This window comes from Hetaerina americana, unplaced genomic scaffold (genome assembly GCF_022747635.1).
Source record: "Hetaerina americana unplaced genomic scaffold, ioHetAmer1.1.p SCAF_5, whole genome shotgun sequence".
Taxonomy (NCBI): domain Eukaryota; kingdom Metazoa; phylum Arthropoda; class Insecta; order Odonata; family Calopterygidae; genus Hetaerina; species Hetaerina americana.
The window spans coordinates 16551951-16571736 of NW_027287095.1; the positions used below are offsets into that span (position 1 = coordinate 16551951).

Below are 19786 nucleotides of genomic sequence, written 5' to 3' on the forward strand. Positions count from 1 at the left end.
GTGGAACTACGATATGGCGGAAAATTCAAAACCTTGTAGCTTTTAGCAGACTGTGTTATGGTGGGTGTTTGGTTTTCATTTCATTGCCCCTGGTACTAGCCTCTAGAGATGTGGTAGTCCAGGGGTTGAGCGTTTGACTACTGACCGGAGGGCCCGGGTCCGGCACACTCAGCTTCAACTAAGCTGTGTGAATTTTTGAATAACACATCTTCCAGGGTAACGAGAGGCGGCACAGGGCTGCCCCCCTCCCCCTTATTAGCCCGGTGGCGGCGGGGTAACATCCTTGCCAACCAACCCAGAGGTCGAGGGTTCGAATCCTGCCTAGGTGGATTTTCCTCCATCTAGGGCTTGGTTATATGTGATTGTCTTCAATGTAATGTCTGTAATGTAAGGGTTAGGTGGAAGAAGGGACAATAGGTCTCAACCTTGCCCAATTAAGTCAATAAATAAATAAATATTACCCTAAAGTGTGAATTTCACACGCTACATAGGGCTTAGCACTGGGTGAGCTCTACCATAGCCCATCAAACTGACCTTCGGGTTGATTACTGCATACATGGTTTTTTATACTATCCTCTACTCAAGTGTTGTGAATGACAAAGGCATGCGGGCTATATGAATATTTTATAGGAACATATCCTCATGGCATTTAATTCATAGATCATAAATGAAAAATACATTTTTATCTTTGGATACATTGTAACTCCAACAAGACAGACTAGGCATTCCTAAGTGTTATCAACAATATCCAATAATGCAATTGCAATCTATGAGAAATAGGTATACAGATCTGCTTTGACAATTGTTAAAACCTCCAAGATTTTAGGCAGAACTGTGACTGTACACACATGTTATGAAACTCCATGCACGTCGAGAGAATGTTGTCGAAACTGAATGCACCATAACATTTGCACAAAAGTAATGCACCAAACGTTCCCTTTACTGCACAGGATTTTGAATGATGGAAAGAGACACCAATTCTCTTAAAAACCATACATACAATATGACTAACTTATGATTCTTTACAAAAAATACAAGCATACATAACATATTTTAAAAGAGGGCAAGTCACTGAGGTTTTAGTGATAACCTTCTGGAATATAAACACTTAAATATCGTGTAACCCTCAAATGGCAAGCAAAATAAAATATAATCAACATTAGAAATGGAAATATATTGTCAAACAACATTTCCCTCCTTGTTTCTTTCAAATATTCCCCTGCATATAATCCTAGTTATCCCGTGCCAAAATAACACCACCGAAGGCCTCCCCGCTCACATTTCACCACTAGCCAATCACTGCCAAGCCTTACCACCCAAACTTGGCAAGCCATTACCCTGAGCAACAATCAGGTTACGCTTTTGTCCAGAACATTTTCTATTCTTTAAATTGACAAATCAAGTTTTGGACAGAAATACAAGGAAATATAGAACAGGGAGTCTCACCCCCACTCAAAAGCATTATTTTTCACACAAGGACATATTCCTTGAACTCACAGGAGCATTGGTCCGCTTAGTTTAAGTACTTCACCATACACACTTGCTACAAAGAAGAGGAATGGAAGATAGCTTTCTTTAAGAGAGCATCGAGCTCCTTACCACAAAAGCACTTACTCAATATAAGGCTCTGGAGACGAACACTGCTGGCTCAAATACTAGACATGCATCTGCTGCACAAAACTCTCCGAAATACATGTTTGTGGCTCTGTGATCCAGTCCAATGTGACATTCCAACTAACTAGCATCATTAAACACTAAAAAAAATACATCCAAAGATGCCAGATAAGGTGGATTCTACCTCAAATTGGATGCGCACCGACACAGTGAAATCCTACCCAGGTTTCAGTTGGCAGAGACGGTGCAAAAGAGAGGAGAGCACTTCCATCCCAATGTGCCTCACTTCCATGGGAACACAATCCAAGCATTCCCAAAACCAGTTGTCACCATTCCCCCGACAGTCTTCCCTGCCCCACATCCGAGCACCATGCACCACTGCACTTGCCCCATTGCCATGGCAACTGCTATTGCACTGCTGACTCACTGATGCTGCTGTTGCATCTGCGCCTGCATCTTGGCCAGCATCTCCTGCATCCGCCTCAGCTCTGCCTCCTTCTCCTGCAGGATCCTGTCCTTGTCGCTTCCCTTCTCCTCGGTTGCGTGCGAAGGCGTGGCCCTGCGCAATAGAGAGCAGGAGAAAATGAGGGGGAGGTCCACACGTGTTATAATTCAACATCACTGCACCATGAAATTGAGGAAAAAGATTGTGATCTTGGTTAAATTTGGGCATCTTACTCTCCTCATTAGGAAGACCGCACGGGACAAAAGAGTCAAGGGATATAATTGGAAGTGGAGGCTGTTGCCCACCACTTTCATGCGTTCCAAAATGACTTATGGTGAATTATTGACGAGGCCAAACTTCTGGAGAACCCCAATAACCAGCTTTATGTAACACCAAAATATGTCACCATAAGATGAATCATCAATCATCATCCCTGAGCCATGGTTTCCAAATGAACGCAATACCCCTATGACAATTCTTTAAGCACCAGCATCTAGACCGACTGTCAGGTTTTACTTACACAGTCTGCCTCTTGGGTACGGCAGCTCCTTTGGCCAACCTCTCTGAGCGATAGTTCTCATAGTGAACCTCTTGTGTCACCTCTTGTAGATCTTGCATGTGTGTTCTATGATGGTTGAAAAGAAGAAAGAGGGAAAAATCCACTTATTACAACTCAGTACACTTGGAAGCGGTTGAACGAGTTTAATTGTACATCGATCATCTTGACGTCATGACATATAACATTATATGTATTGACTGTTACAACAGGAAAAAATTTATTCAAGTACATTTATTTCAATCAATCTACCTAAATATTAAAGCTTTCTTGAATTATTATCTCAGAAGATTCCATATATATTTTCTGGCCCATAAGATGCACTATCTTTACTGCAATGTGTGCTCCAAAACCGCATCTTATGAGTGTCCTATGGTGTACGGGTATGACTTCCCCTATAAGTCAGAAGCTGATTTGCCAGGAAAAATACTTACTATTAAGAACTTTTTCCCTAATTAGGAATCGAAAATGGTTGCCCTTATTACAAATTTCGATAAAAAGTGTTTGGAGCCAGTAGTAAGAAACAGAGTTTTACTACTTCCTTGGCATAATTTCCTAACAAAATTCCCAAATAAATCATAAATGTACACAATGTAATACACTTAGTTTAATCTCATATATAGTGCTGTTACAAAAGGCATTGGGCTGATGGGGCTGTCGCCCCATCCTGCTGCAGTGAAGAGTCTACAGGCACCCAACCCCAAGTAGAATGATAGTGTTGCTCAATATGTAATACGTTTATTCCTTTCTATTTAGTTTGCATGTCTCTTTTAACACAGAGAAACTTGGAGTAGCATGAAATGTTAAAATTACAATTACCTCATGGTATCTAAGGAGTGAAGATTATCATGAAGTATTGGATTTAAACTAAACACCAAAAGGTGGGAAACAAGGCAGCCGAAAGGCATTTCAGCCCAAAGACTGACAAGATGACGCAAGAATTGAGGTAATTGAGTGTTGATTTAGTGAATGAAGATAAAGAGTAAAAAATTGACATCCATACGCTCCTAAATGGCCAGAGCTTGTGGAAGTTGTTAAGAACTGGATAATAAATCACAGGAAGAACAGGATTACTGTTTCAACAAAAATTATTTCAACTGAAGCAAGTAAATTAGCAATAAGTGCGTCTATTGCCAATTTTTCTGGGACGCCATGGCGCGAGAAATTAATAAGGAGAAATAGTCTGCGCATGCATAGAATGCTGCACCCAAAACTACAGCAGCCCAGAAACTGTCACTTCAATGCAAAAGGAAGGTAACGGAATTCCACAATTATGTCATAAATTTGAGACAAACGATGTGCTTTAAGAAAGGAGAAGTAGGGAAAAAGGATGAGGCACCCTTGACATTTGACATGCCATCAAGTAGAACAGTGTAAGTTAAAGGTGCAAAGTCAAAAATGATTAAGACAAAGGAAGGTAATGAGAAGATGCACCACGTTGTTCTTGCGCGTTGCACTGATGGTTCAAAACTCCCTCCATCTCTTGAAAAAATGCTGCCTGAATGTAAAATTCCACATGTTGATCCACAAGGATGGATGGATGGAGAGGGTATGAAGCTGTGGTTACGGAAGGTGTGGATCAGCCACCGAGGTGGTCTTCTGAAGAAATCATCTTTTTTCCTGTTTTAGCCTCTGGATGTTACAGTCGATAAACCATTCAAGGTATCCATGCAAGAACAGATAGGAGGCACCAACTCAGGTCATATCACATTGACGGGAAGAAGTTAACTGCTGTAAATTTCTAGTGATGAGTGGGTGAAAAAACCCTGACAGAAAGTTAAAAGCAAGACTATCATAATGTCTGTTTAAAACGTAGAATTGGCAGTGAACTAGATGGAAATGAAGATTACATTGCATATGAGGAAAGATTTGATTTGTCAGCAATGATGATTTAAGCAGCAGTGATGGTGAATTTCTGGGATTCTATCATGAGTAAACATTTATACAGTAGCTATTTTTTCAACATAACACTTCAATGTTATTTTGAAGTAGCTATTTCCATAAAATGTTAACAATAAAATAATTTTCAGTCTGATACAAGGATTTTGTGTAAATTCTAACCAGAAAAATCAATTTGCTTTTTGGGCTGGGAAATATGGTAGGTGATTGCCTTCAGATGCCAACAATTTAATAACTATGTAACTTAGCGGGTGAGTGCTGTTATGGCTATGTAATGATCCTCAATGCAACATCAGAAATCTTTGGTTCAAGAAGTTTCACTGCAAAGATGCTTCATAATCATTACATGGAAGAGTAACATAATAAAGGTAAGATCCTAAAACTTAAATATGGCGAGTGTTTTCCATGTCAAGCAGGATGGTAGGTGTAGATTGGAGGCTAATTGGAGGAGTGGACAGAATGGAAAACAAATCAACGGCTATGTAGGGGAGAAAAGGGGTAAGGGAGATAGATCATGGCACAATTTAAGATCAGGCAACTGCATTGTGGTGTGTCCAGTTATGCCTTGTTAGGCAAGGCTAAGAATTGTATGAATGCTCAGGCTGTGTCCTTTCAAAATGTATCGATTAGGGCTCATAAGTACAATAGTGTGCAGTGTCAGGGTCCACCAAAAATCTACCCTTAGATGATCAACTACTATTGATAGAGTGGAACCTCACTTAACGAATATATGTTCCAGAATTTTACTCATAATGTGAAACACTCATTTAGTGAAACAATTTTTCCCATACAAATTACTGTAGAAGGATCATGATCATCTTCATCTTTTCCTTTATCATGCAATGAACCTACTGGGAAAGCAAACTCGATTTGCAGAAAACAAATCGCATTTAGCCTGCTCTTCTGGACGTTACGCTCCATTGAGGGCTCCTGGAGTTTCTGAATGGTAAACAAGCACCAGTTTAATTTTATATTTGTTGTTTCCATTGGCACATAATAGCAGCGTGATGTGGTATTTCATTGGCTTGTGGCAGGGCAATGAACTGTTATATAGGTTCACTTTGGCATATTTTTCCAGAAGAAAACTGTCTTGTCATAATTTAAAATGTGTGGCAGCAATGAACCCACGGAATTTACAAACTTCTTGAAGTCGCTGATGCAGTTATCTGTTGCCTTTGTTTCAGACCTTCCTGCTTCACCCTTCCTCACACTGCTGTGGATGCTCGTTCATCATTTCAATCTCTTAAAGCACTCACAGCTTCCCTCATATATTTCTTCTTTGGTCGTTTATGACCCTAGCATCATCTTAAAGACGCTGGGAAAAATCATCTACACCTTCTCACAAATGATATTCTAGTTAATCATGTCCATTGCAACTGCTTTTTGTTCATACATATGAGAACCAACCTTTCAACATTATTAAGAATAAGTAACCATTGCATAGATATTATTGTCGCTCCCTTTTACATAACAATAAACAAAAAAATCACAAACAATATGTCTGAACACAAGTTTGGAAAAATGTGTGATCATTAGTATCATCCTGCCCTCATCCCTTGTTATGATAAACGTCACTCTACACAAGTCATTTTTTTAAATTTTATTTTCCCTAATAATGCAAATTACTCATTTCGTGAGTTGCTCGTTAAGCGAGGTTTCACTGTAATTAATTGAATGCTCTAGTTTGCTTCCCATAGGTTATACTTATGTAATGTGATCATATTTGATAAAACATTAAAATTAATCCAGTTTTAAATAAATCATGAGTTTTGTAGGGTTTCATTTTTCAAAGTATGCAACAGTTCCATTGCAATCATATTTCTACAAACAAATCTATCCAGAATCTGTCCCCCAATTAAACGACCAGCCCTCCTCTTAACAATCATTTTTCAGTAGCACTGTCACTGGCCACTCATTACTGTTTTCACCAGATTAGTATAACATAATTTTTACTGAGTTCTCCACAAAAACACATCTCATTAAGTATTTGTTGCAGCAAACCCAAAATATATCAATGAACCACCCCCAAGCATAAAACACATAACCACTTGCATTACCTAACAATTCAAAATTATAACTACTGGAAAGCCAACAGCATGAGTTGGCAATCTTAAGCAAATAAAAATGAAAGCATTTTTAACATAAGAGATGGGTTTAGGTTATAATGGCCATGTTGATTCAGCTGCAACAAATTCGGCAGCATCCAATGACAAAATCTATACCACTGAACACTTGACAAACCCTTCCCTATCCTAACAATCTATCACACTTTGAGGACTCACATGAGCATCGTGCGCAGTTTAATGAAGTCACAGTGCTCTGGGTTCTCCACTTCGACAATGCCCCAGGGGTAGAGGCGCCCCCGCACTTTCCTGCCACGGACTTCTAACAGTGTGTTGGCACCACAAACTGCAAATGGCACAGCCTCCTTCAGCTGACGCACCTGAAATTTAGAACAAATCCATGGGGACAAAGTTATAAAATACCTTGCATCACCCTAAACATCTTCATTTAAGGCTCAGGACCAAAAATACCATTAGCACACTTAAATGTGTATATGATGATCACATATGCCTCAGGTTGTGTTACAATTTGTTGCCTTAAGCGTGACTTTATGGAATTAACACAACATATTGAAAGATATAAATTAATTTTTCATACCAACACACTTTATTTAAAACATGACCTAGGTTTTGATGTTGGCTGTGATGCTTCATCTGATGATGATGTCCAACATCAAAACCTAGGTCGTGTTTTAAGCAAAGTGTGTGTGGAATTACAAAGTTACTATCTTTTAAGATAAGATACATATTGCTCATGTTATTTCTACATTCCTTAACCTGACAGTACTTGTGTGGGGTGTGCTAGAAACAGCAACCACAATTGTGTTGTTTTTAGGCATTTTACATAATTTTTCTCTTTCTCTCGAACCCAGAAAATTCCCACCTCCTCATTAAGTTACCTGATGCAAACCATCTTTTTCTCTACCCACCTTCCTCCTAAACACGTTAGAAATAGATAAACTTTCCTGGCTTATGTCCCTCAAAAAATCTTTATCTTAGCTTTCCCATCCCACTTTTTGATAATCTCATTACCTTTATTTTATCATGATTCTAATTTCACACCTATCACATTGATTCTGCAATGTGCCAGATAACGATTGTAAACCCTGGCTGACCGGCTGGACATTTGAGGGATCATGGTTCAAATGTCAGTCAAAGCGAATGATTTTTACACTCTGAAATTGTTGAATTGTAATGGCAAACTAATGTTTGATCATGCCCAAAACTGACTGATTTGATGAGTTCCTCTCCTACGAAAGTTTTTGGCACTCCATCCTCCAGCCCTTCCTTCCCATACCTTGCTTATCATTCCCCATGCATACTTGTATAGGTACGGATGTTGACAGGTTAACTTCCTAAATAAGTTCCTAAATCAAGGTAGGTGAACTTTGGTTATTTTTCTCTGATTGTGGCTTTCATCATGGCCCTAACACCTAATTCATTGCCACACACCATGCTTCAGTCCCCTGCCCCCCTCCAAGGCTTGCATACATTTCAGCTCATGGCATGGACCGCCCTCCCAGATTTTATTCAGCCACAAAATGCAATTACAATGAGGATCTACTCATTGGCAGCTGGTGATGTTATCTTCGGGAGTTCACTTTGTTGGCACACCACAGGGAAGGGAATCCAGAAAGAGCCTGTGTAAAGCATACAGCCCATGTTTTCCCATTTTCTATGAACAAATGACCAGCCATTAACAAGGAAAATCAGGAGTTTATTGTAATATTTGAGTACAAAAGCACTGCAATTTTACATTGATATTGCCTTCTCCAACTTCGTGTTTTTTCTATTTGTTAATCATTATACCATAAAAAAAACCATAAACACAGAAATCAACCCGAAGGTCGGTTTAGTAGGTGATGGTAGAGATCACCCAGTACTAAGCCCTATACGGCGTGTGAAATTCACACATCAGGGTAGGGGGGCCAGTTCCTTTCCCTGTGCCGGTTATGGTTTCCCAGGAAGACCTGGTACCCGAAAAATCACTTTAGCTTGGGTGGAGCTGCAGGTGCCCAGGGTGCCTTGCCCGGGAATCAAACCCAGGACCCTCCGGTCAGCAGTCCAATGCTCTACCCACTGGACTACCACGACCCACTAATCATTATACATCAATGTGTAAATACATATTACATTAAATGTTTTTTTGCTACACTGTAGTATCCTCCCCACCATCACATTGTCTTAAACTTCAATCAAAACACTCTGCATCTACCTTTCCTTTCTTCTTAGGATTTCTCCCAGCAATCCCCATACCCAGCACTTCCTCATTTGTTTTCCCTTCTGCCAACTTCACTTTCTCCACACCCACATTTCAAAAGCCTCCAATCTACATCTATCATCCTGCTTCAGTGACCATGTTTCCGCGCCGTACATAGCTACACCCCACATCAAAGTTTAACAGGCCTTTTCTTAGCATCCCTACTCAACGTCCTTGCAATCAATTCCCTTCTCATGATCATAATTATCATGTATTTATCATGGACTTATTTATCAAGATACAAATACTTACGGTTTACGTTATTTCACCATATTTACTTTTTTCAGTCACTTTTTTAAAATCTTGAACTAGGGCCCTAGCTCATGTTTTAAAATATTTTTCTTGTCTGTGATTCTCACACTAAGAATCACATGTCTGGGTGCAAACTGTTCATAGTGTCTGTGAATGTGCTCATCTTATTTCATAACTAACTATCAAAAAGGAATATCCAGGAAGTGAGAGGACAAGTAGAGTATGCATTAACTAAACATCTGCAGTTGCTTTAATGATCTCCCAAGTACTTTTAACTGACCGCAAATTAGAAAAAGACCTTTCACTTCAAGTCACTGGGCAGTGAGCAGCATGGGTCATCAGTTAAAAAAAAAACTCACACAGAAATAAAATAACCAAACCAAAATATTTCTCGACTAAATTAAGATCCTCTTGAATATTTTTAATTTCCACTCAAATATGCATGCATTCTGTGAAAACAACCAAGTTTACACAAATAAAATGGTAATTTCAGGCTTGACTGCATGGAACTTATTCATTAGAGACAGAAAAATTATGACTTTGTGAATTTCACAATGAATGGCGGCCAAAATGGATCTTGGATCTCCCAGAAATCTCTTCCTTTAAAAAACTCCTCCAACCTGACTCCCATCCAATCCCAATACACCTCCCTCTGCCCCCCTCTCTTTCCTCCAATGACCAATGTTAATATTTAAAAGAAAGTTTGACATTGTATCTGAAGATGTTACTACCAATTGCAACCTGGGTCGTGTGATTAAACACTAAGTAGAATTAACAAAGTTGCAGTATTTCTTACTGTTTACACAAATAACTCACCTGTTCTTTATAGTCTTCATCTTCATCACTATCACAATCTGGCAGTGGATATATTTTGATTCCATGGCTACTTATTTCATCCATGACCTGAAATGAACAATAAGTTTCATTATCTTAGCAATTGGAAATTAAGTAAATTCAGGAATACATCATGGACATCATACCAGAATCTCTTCATAAAAACTATATTTGCTGTGACGAGGTTTCACTTTTCACAAAAAAGTGAAATTATTACTCAAGTTTAGGTGACTAAATCAGATGACATTCAAGAATGTGAAGTTGTCCTAGATTTTTTGCAGTCATCAGGAAATTAAGAAAGAATCCCACCCAGCAATGAGGACATTGGTTTAAAATGCTATATATTCTTCAAACCATTATCTAGAGAATACATTTTCATTACTTATCACAAATTCTATCATGTGATTCTTGAATGCAAAATATACATGAATGATATTCTGAAATCAGATACATTTTCAAATTATGTACTGCAGAGCTTGGAATGGAACTAATGCTATTCTATGGCATTCATGAGCTAATGAGCACATGTGTTTGGAAGTTTTTTTAGTTTTTTTTGGGGAGGCGACCGACAGCTGAGGTCATTTATGCCATTAGGGATGGATGGGAAAGGAAGGGTGGAGAGAAACCTGGCATTGGCATACTCTTATCAAAAGGCACCAAGAGGTATGCAGTTTAACGTCCCATCCGATGGATGTCGTATGCATTCAAAGTGCTTTTCACACAGCACCTCAAGTAGGGATCGAGATACCATTGAAAAACGTTTGTTGTCTCCAGGATTTGAAGCTGGGCCCCTCTCGGTGGGAAGCCTGTACATTAGCCACCGCACCATCACGATCCCCATGTATATTGTCTTGTGGGTTCATAGAGTTTAATTAAATCAAGATGGGTACTGCATGAGAAATTCAGTCAGTGACACACGTCTTGAATACAGCAAGCAACAATATATGTTACTGAAATCCATATATTCCCCCTCAAATCTGTGAAGAAAGGAATGGGGTCATTCAATGATACGGAGATGGGCCTGAATGTTGAATGAAGGATGACAAAATATACTTGACGAAGGCATACGTTGTCTCTCCAGAATGAATTTTGTGGTAAACATCTCCTCATAAGCCCCTCCATCTGGGAATTAGACCTCGTGCTTCCCTCACGTCTCCCTTCTAAATCCAAAACCCTTCCTAGCAGCTCCTCGAAGAGAATTAAATCAAACAAGCCAATAACTTTTACTGCAGAGATCATTTTTCATCATTGAAGGGATGGAATACCCAGTGCACTGCTATAATGACGGCTTCATCAAGTGTGAACACTACGATATGACAACAGGTGGAGTGAAAGTGTGCTCATGAAATAGCAATGAAAATAGTCCACGACAATGTCCTTGTTTCATTTAAATGCCTATTGGAACACTCACCGGATATTCCTACGCCTTTATTTTAATGAATACATGTACCATGACTATATTTATGAACTTAATATTTCTTTGAGTGAAATCCTCTCGGGTCTTCCACCGGGTTGGGGTCTCCATTGCTGCCAACATTTCAATAACCAACTCTGTCATCATTATGAATCATCTGGTGTATTCCATTTCAGTCTGAATGAAGGAGAAGCCCTGAAGATGATGACCAAGGTGGTCTTCTTAACGTCGGAAGCAATCAATTGAGACACTAACACAGTGGAAGACCTGAGAGTATTTCACTCAACAGATATGACCGGAAAGCACCATATCCTGTACATTCCTTTATTATCACACACATTATAAAGAGTCTATTTCTACTATTTCCATGATGATGATGGCACATTACTTATTCAAGTTGCATTAATTTCAAGCCAAAATATGCAATATTTCTCTAGAACAGATATTCCCTGAGAACAAGTATGAAATGCAGATCACAGACACCAGACGGTGCACCAATGCAGTTTGTGGTCTGAAGATTTGACACTTATGGCATTTTGTTGTGCCATCAACAAGTGTCAGGCGTGCATGAGTGACAAATTGAAAAAGTGGTTGAATAGCGTTACATAGCTGCACTCAATATGTTGAAATTTATACTAAACAAAAATCATTTGTGGACAGCATTAAATTTTTGTTTTCATTTGAAGAAAACTGCTGCTGAATCATACAAAGTACTTCAAGAAGCTTAGGGTGACCATGCTCCATCGCAAGATAGGCGTGAATGATGGTTTTGGCATTTCAAAAATGGTGACTTCTATGTTGCACACAAGGAACACGGTCAACCATCAAAAAGTTACGAAGATGTGGAATTGCAAGCACTGTTGGATGAAAATGACTCACAAACACAAAAGCAACCTACAGAGCAATTGAGCGTTAGTCAACAAGCTGTTTCCAATCACCTACGAGAGACGGGAAAGATTTAGAAGACCGGTAAATGGGTATCACATGACTTGAGCGACAGGCAGATGGTGGGGAGCATAAATAAAATGTGAAATTTTGCTTGCACAATGCAAAAGGAAGTCGTTTTTTCATCATATCGTCACTGGGGATGAAAGGTGGATTTTTTTTGAGAATCCTAAGGGCAAAAAATTATTGGTAGACCCAGGCACACCATCCACATTGACTGCAAAACCAAATTGCTTTGGCAGAGATGCTCTGTGTTTGGTGGGACCAGAAGTGTGTCATCTATTATGAGCTGTTAAAACCTGGTGAAACAGTTAATACTGTTCACTAACAACGACAATTGTTCCATTTGAACCATTCACAGCTCGAAAAAAGATCAGATAACCTAAAGAGGCAACACGAGGTTATCTTTCTTCATGAAAATGCTCCATAACATATGGCAAAACCAGTTCACGACACGTGTGAAGCACTTAGTTGGGAAGTTCTACCCCATGCGGCTTACTCACCAGACTTGGCTCCTTCCGATTACCACTTTAAATATGAATACCACCATGAATATGTCTCGCACTCCCTGACATGTGCTTTGGTTCGTACAGAGATGTGAAAAATATGGCTTGATGAATGGTTGGTGGCAAAAGGGAATGATTTTTACTGGCGTGGTATCCACATATTGCCCGAAAAATGTCTAATAACAATGGAGCATACTTTGAATAAAGCTCTTTTTATCATGCTACCAAATTTTTTTCTCCCAAAAAAAATCCCCTCTTCACACTTGTACACTTGGTTTATGCAATATTTCTAAGCCATTAGAGTGGAAATAATTTGACTCTTTCTTTCCAAATACTTTTGTGCAATTAGATAGGACCATCAATGACTCCTTAAGTCAAATCACTGAATAGCTCACCCTCTTCTTCAAACGTTGCACTTCTTTCTTGGTGAGTACATCAGCTTTGGCTATTACAGGCACAATGTTTACTTTGTTGTGTAACTGCTTCATGAACTCAACATCCAAAGGTTTTAGTCTGAAAGAAGAAAGAAAAGAGATTGACACACTTCAAAACATTTTAATTTGGTTTCATCTATGGCTGATGGGGGATTAAAGCACCATTTGCAGAAAAAATTGGTACTTCTCACTGAAAACCATATAATTAAAATCAAGAATTACTATACACTAGAACACTGGCCAAATCTCGAGTGGAAGAATGTGTTAATTGCTGGATTGGAGATATGTACAAAGGCAATCCATAGCAGGGTTTAAACAAGACTCTAATCTTCAACTTAGTAGCACTTTTCACCTAGATATTCATTTAAATCATAACCGCTTTCAATGCACTACATCATCTACAGATTCCATCCTGAAGATGATATATTACATTAAAACTGGACATAGTTTAAATAAAAACCCTCTTATGGAAAAGGGCTCCTATTTTTTTTGAATTCCACAACATCACTATTCTTAAACATTTAGCCGCATGATAGTTCATGATTGAAGCCTCTAAAGTGATTATTTCACATTAAAATAAGTAAATAAAATGATAGTACAGTAAACCATTACTTATCTGGATTATGTAGAGGTTAAATGTGCATTATCTGTGGTTTTGGCAAGAGTAACCACATGGAAAATTACTGGATTACTGGTCATACCTGCCCATATTAATTTATAATCTTCATCCAATAAGCATGCATCATTGATAACTAGCTGCTTACTTGATTACGATGGTCAAGATTGAAAAATGTACATCAAACAGGCCTGCATACTGTACACAATGAATGGCAAAAATTCACCAGTTAGGCGCACACATTTTGTGGCAAGATTGATTTAGATTTGAGTGCCTTGCCTTCTGCCTCTTCCCCACCCAGAAGGATGCAATCCTTCCCCAACACTTCCCTTCTCTTGTCTCTATAACTTCCCACCTTTTTACCATGCAGTGTGCACTTGAATAGGCTTGAGGGCAGCAAAATACCTTGTGCAGCCATAATTTAATTATTTAGAGTAAAAGTACGATGTTGCCTATTAAGTATAAATATCCATTGTTCAAACAAAGGCACACGTGACTGTATTTATCAATTAAAGGTATCCACTAAATGCAAACTACTGATTTAAGTCTAGACAGATCAACTAGCTGTAAAATGGGGCTACTTGCTCAACAAATAGCATATTTTGGTCGAAAATCAGTGGTTATAGGACAGATTTAGGAATTATAATACTATGAAATACTAACATGGAAAAAATAGCAAATTTCAAACAATAAGGCCTAAAAAACAAAGGCTATCTCATTCATAAAAATCAGATGGCACAACAGAGGATAGAACATGTTAATGACACTTACCCATGGCCAAATGGAGAAATAAAGTAGAAACAGCAATGTATTCTATTGTCCACAATATTTCTTCTATTGAGTCCACTTTCATCTCGCAAGAATCTCTCAAACTGCTCATCTATATACTGTATTATGGCTCGGAAACTGCAAATAATGGAGAGGACATTGAATTTACTAACAGATAACCAGTAGCAGGCAAGAAAACTTTATTTCAAGATTCATGACAAGATAACAGTTTAGGGGTTGAAGGCTTGCTATGAAAAAGAAATGAGAACATGGAACATAATCAGGGTTGTGAAGTTTTTGACAAAGTTTTCATTCAAGCATTTCTCCATCCTATCTCGTGCACATACTGCCTTGCTACTACTTCTCATTAGCTTAAAATTCATTGTGCATTTGGAATAAAGTGCTGCTGGGTCAAATTCCTTCAAGCCCACCCCAATTATATCAAGCTGTCAGCTCCCTTGGCATTTAAACAACTTCCCTCGCTCAACATTTTGCTAGTTTAGAAAATATTTTATGGTTTTTATGTTCCCAAGATAAATATACTCTGAATGTGTAAACAAAAAAATGATAAATTTCCCACCATTCCTGATGCATAAATTATAACCTAGGTAACTAATATACTCCATGGGTGAATGGAACCATTAGTGGACAGTTAGAAACATTTGCGGGAAGTTTCCTTTCAGGCAATATATACCGTCAAATCTTGACATATGCCATGAATATTTTGCATATATGCTATTCAAAATCATTATACAGTTCATATGGAATACCATGATTGGGTCAAAGAGATAAAAGATCTTTTAACTTGGCCTCAATTATTATTTTGTAACCCAATAAAAATTTCTAAGGCAGTAATCACAAGATCACTTGCAACAATTACTTTACAGATTGGAATCAGCTTAAACACTACTTTCTAATGGAATAATGATGGTGTAAGAACAGTAAGAGAGGACGAAAAAATTATTCTATCTGATTTTTTCTATCTGATGAGAAACATTCAGTCCAATTTAGATACACTATACCAGAAAAATCCAGCCATACCAAGCACTTAACTTGTAACACAATTGTAATACCAAACATGTCATACCTCTCGCTGCTTAAATCATTAAAGATTTCCCACCCCCAATCCTTCCCCTGATCAACTCTTTGACCCCAGTGGCTATATTTCAGCAGCAAATCAGTCAACAATTTGAATTTTAGGAATCAGCCTCACTGTTTCCCCCCTCTTATTCTTCCAACCCTCTACACTTCACTCCCAACAGCCCCCCTCCTCCCTCCCTAGGTCCCACGCATCCATATTCCTCTTTTTCATCCTTCACTATTTCTTTCCCCTCATGGCACACATTAGCCTATCTATACTTTTTACCCCATCAATGACTAGAGTCAACCAATTTTAGGGCATAAGGAGTAATAATTGTGGCCTTTCTGACCAATCAAATGAAGGCTCACATGGAGAATTCATGTAAATGGTGTCAATAACCAGGCGCAGATTTTTTCCTGTGAAACTATAGCCTTGGCGAGAAATAGGGACATCCAAGTTTCTCAAGAAATGGCTTCACGTTTATTTCTCCTGGGAAAGAAATAACCCTGGGTGCTCCCCAGGGTTCTGTACTTGGCCATATTTTAAGTTTAATTTATGTTAATGATCTAACAGATAAGGTTAACCCTGTTAAGGTAATAGTTTATGCATAGCTGGAAGGGAAGAAAGGTGGAGGGAGGACTGGACATGCAGTTGAAGGGGAGGGAATTGGGTTGGAGTAACCCCAAGAGCGGCACTGTGATAACCTCAGAGAGGGGGGTTGAGCAAACTCAGAGACCGCCCTATGCAGCACAATTCTAGCTATACACTGGATATTAAAATAAGATTTTTTTTTTGCTATAGAAGAGAGAGTTGTCAATTGCAGGGACTTCACGGTGAGAAAAGGATAAATTAAGTATTTGACATGTAGATAGCTAGATTTATTCACCATAGAACAATACATAATTGTATGGGCTTCCTTCAGATTCAATTACATCTATAGCTGCATTAACATATATACAAATTCATAGGAATAATAATATACATGAAATATATGAGTATTAAAGATTTAAAAAACAGAACTCCATACATTGGCTCTTTCTATGTACTCTTGGACGCTATAAAAACATTATTTAAAAAGAAATTTTTCAACATTTTTTTTAATTTATTTCCTTGGGGGAATATTCGTTTTAACTCTTTGATGTAGAGCAGAGGCACTGAAATCTTCTAAATGACAAAAGTGGGAGTGTACCATTTGGAGTGTTTTGACATGTATGCTAATGACAAGAATATGAGAAGAGGGATGAAGATAAATGATAATAAACCTGAATTAAAAAGGCCAACTAATTACAAATAATGATTGGGAATATGTGAGTGAAAATCCAATCATGTCAGAAGGATTGGATGAAGGTGAAAATGAGAGGCAAATTGTTACACTTAAGTGAGCAGATATTGAAGGGAGAATATTGGATGAGGAAGCGGGAGGAAGAGTCACACTAGCAAAGTGATTAGAACGGTTATGCCTACAAAAAACAAAACCACATATCTCATGCCTCTCACTTACCATGCATCATACATATAAAAAAACTTTCGGTAGAAAACTCTTTAAATGCCCATTTCATTAACATTTCAAGTGTTCGTCTTTGTGGGTATAATACTTAGGAGTTTGTATCAACATCGATGTAAATATGAAGTTCATGTACCTATGTACATTTACTTAGATATATGTCTACTGCAAGTTTGTTTTTCACTCTGCCTATGGAAAAACTGGTGGGTTGTGCATAGTGCAAAATCACTGCTGTTGACAACACAAAAATTTAAAAAAAACCCAACCACTACTCCATTTACCCAAGTCATGGAAAAATATCCGTAAAAGCTATCTGATGACTACACTAAGTGCCCGCGGTATACAACAATTGCACACAGTTATTTTTCTGTATTATCAAATAAATCAAAATTAGAGTCACCATCAAAACTATTATCAGTTTCTAAAATAATTGAAAATTATTTATTTTTGCCAACTACCTTTTGGCACGATCATGTTACCACTCATGAAATTTACAAATGGGGGAACAATGGTTTTGGGTTTTAATTAACTGCTCAAAACTTAATGCTGAAAATAATTACCTGTCGGTGTTGTCAATCGCGTCTCCATAACCTGGTGTATCAACTACAGTAAGACGAAGCTTCACTCCTCTTTCCTCAATTTCAACTGTGGATGCATCGAGCTTTACGGTCTTGTTAGATTTTTCTGAAAACGCAAATAAACATCACTCAACCACCTCGAACCTTCAGTAACTTCAACAGATTACTTTCACGGGCCAGAAACTTTAAAAAGACATTAAAATAAAAAATACATGGGGTTCACTTCGTTATATTTTGGTAACATTTCATAAGTCTGCCCCATATTACATGCAATAATTCTGATTGCGAAATGTCATCATATGACAACTTCATTCATTGAAATCACAATGATGGACTTAAAAATCACTTCTTAAAAAAGGTAACACCATTGGTATAGTGAACTCACCAACTGCATCAGGCACTACTCGTTCTGGATACAAATCCGTCAAAAACAAGCTATTGACTAAAGTTGACTTCCCCAATCCGGATTCGCCTATAAATTGTCCATATAGATAAAAAAGCAATACAGATATGCATACCGAACAAAAGGATAAGGTGTATGAACTTACCAACGACCATAAGTGTGAATTCAAACCCTTTCTTCACAGATTTTCGATGGACTTGATTTGGTAAGTTTGCAAAGCCAACGTAACCTGGTGTCTCTAGGCTTGAAAACTGAATCAGAATAAAATCAGCAAATACCCTCTCCAAATTGAAAAATGTCATATAAATTTAACTCAACGAGGAAAACATCAAATAAAAGAGCACCTATTGAACTTCGGAGCAATCAGACAAGTAATTTTACTTACGGTTTTCACGGATTCACTGGACATTTTGCTGCTTTTCGATTTCGGAATATATCAGGGCATTTAGAATATGCGCTATATGACGGCGAAATAAACAATCTAAGGCGCTATACTTGAATAGTTAAATGTTTACCGGTTTCACAGACGGTTGTTGAAGCCATGGAGTGATTGAAGCTTTCTGTACCGGAAATATCGTCATTCAACATTTCCTTTTATTTCCGGTTACTTGTATTTAGCCAATCGGTGACGTTTCTCAATTAAGGCGTGGTCGGATTAATGATAGACAATCGTATAATTTAAACTAGCAAGAAAAAATGTTATTGCATTCATTAATTGCATCGCATAGTTATTTTGCTTCACAATGTCTCCCTATTTTATGTTACCCTTGTTTCTTACAAAGGTGTAAGGTCCAATCCAAATAACATTTTTATTCACGAAAAATGTGAATAAGATTTGTCTGATTTTTTTACTCGTTTGCATTTGCTCCATACGACTATTCCATTAGTTTAATTACTGACGCTTCTCCACGAATAATCATTACGGTATGCTCATATTTTCCTGGAAAAGTTAGATTCAATCAGCCTCAAATACAACTTACCACGGTATTCCCCAGGGGATAAGCCCGTTAGTATTCCAATTATACATCAATGATATCTTGATCAAGTAACAAACTTTTCTAAAGCACACTGCGGATTTTGTGTCACAACTAATCATCTCCCCTAACTGGAAACAACATATGATATATCAGGTGATACTAAGAAAATATTTAAATAGTCGAAATCTCGTCTTTAAATTTGCAAAAAAAACTACATTCTCACCCAGATCATGTCACAGAACTACATTCCATAACACATATTAGTAACCTCCCAGTACCAAAATCATCATATACAAAATGTCTTGGCTTAGTCATTAGTGAGACTCTTGGAATAATCATGTTACTCTTCTAATAAAAAACTTAACACTTCGATTTCCATTTCCTCTTGATTTTAAATGTAACTTAACAAACTATGCTATCATTTTATTCTGCCCAGTTAAATATATGGGCATAATAAAAGGATAGCATAGTTTAATGAGTGACACTACTACCAAGATCATAAAACCAAGTTCTGCATTTAGAAAAATTATTATGAATTTTATTTTTAGAAAGTTATTATCGGTAATCTACCGGGTAAGGCAGGTTTTGGATGGACATCAGCACAACCTAAAATCCTACTCTACACAAGCTCCTCTTT

At 37.9% G+C, this 19786-nt stretch overlaps 1 protein-coding gene across 1 annotated transcript; it reads right to left on the bottom strand.

Moving 5' to 3' along the window:
- Positions 1–614: 614 nt before the first annotated feature.
- Positions 615–18727, bottom strand: Septin1 (Septin 1). Its single transcript, XM_071592458.1, has 10 exons — positions 18558–18727; positions 18318–18423; positions 18155–18241; positions 17752–17875; positions 14610–14744; positions 13184–13301; positions 9906–9992; positions 6797–6957; positions 2580–2684; positions 615–2173 (listed from the first exon to the last, which is right to left on the bottom strand). The coding sequence occupies exons 1-10, from the start codon at positions 18579–18581 to the stop codon at positions 2038–2040; spliced, it is 1083 nt and encodes a 360-aa protein (XP_071448559.1). The 5' UTR covers positions 18582–18727; the 3' UTR covers positions 615–2037.
- Between the last annotated feature and the right edge of the window lie 1059 nt (positions 18728–19786).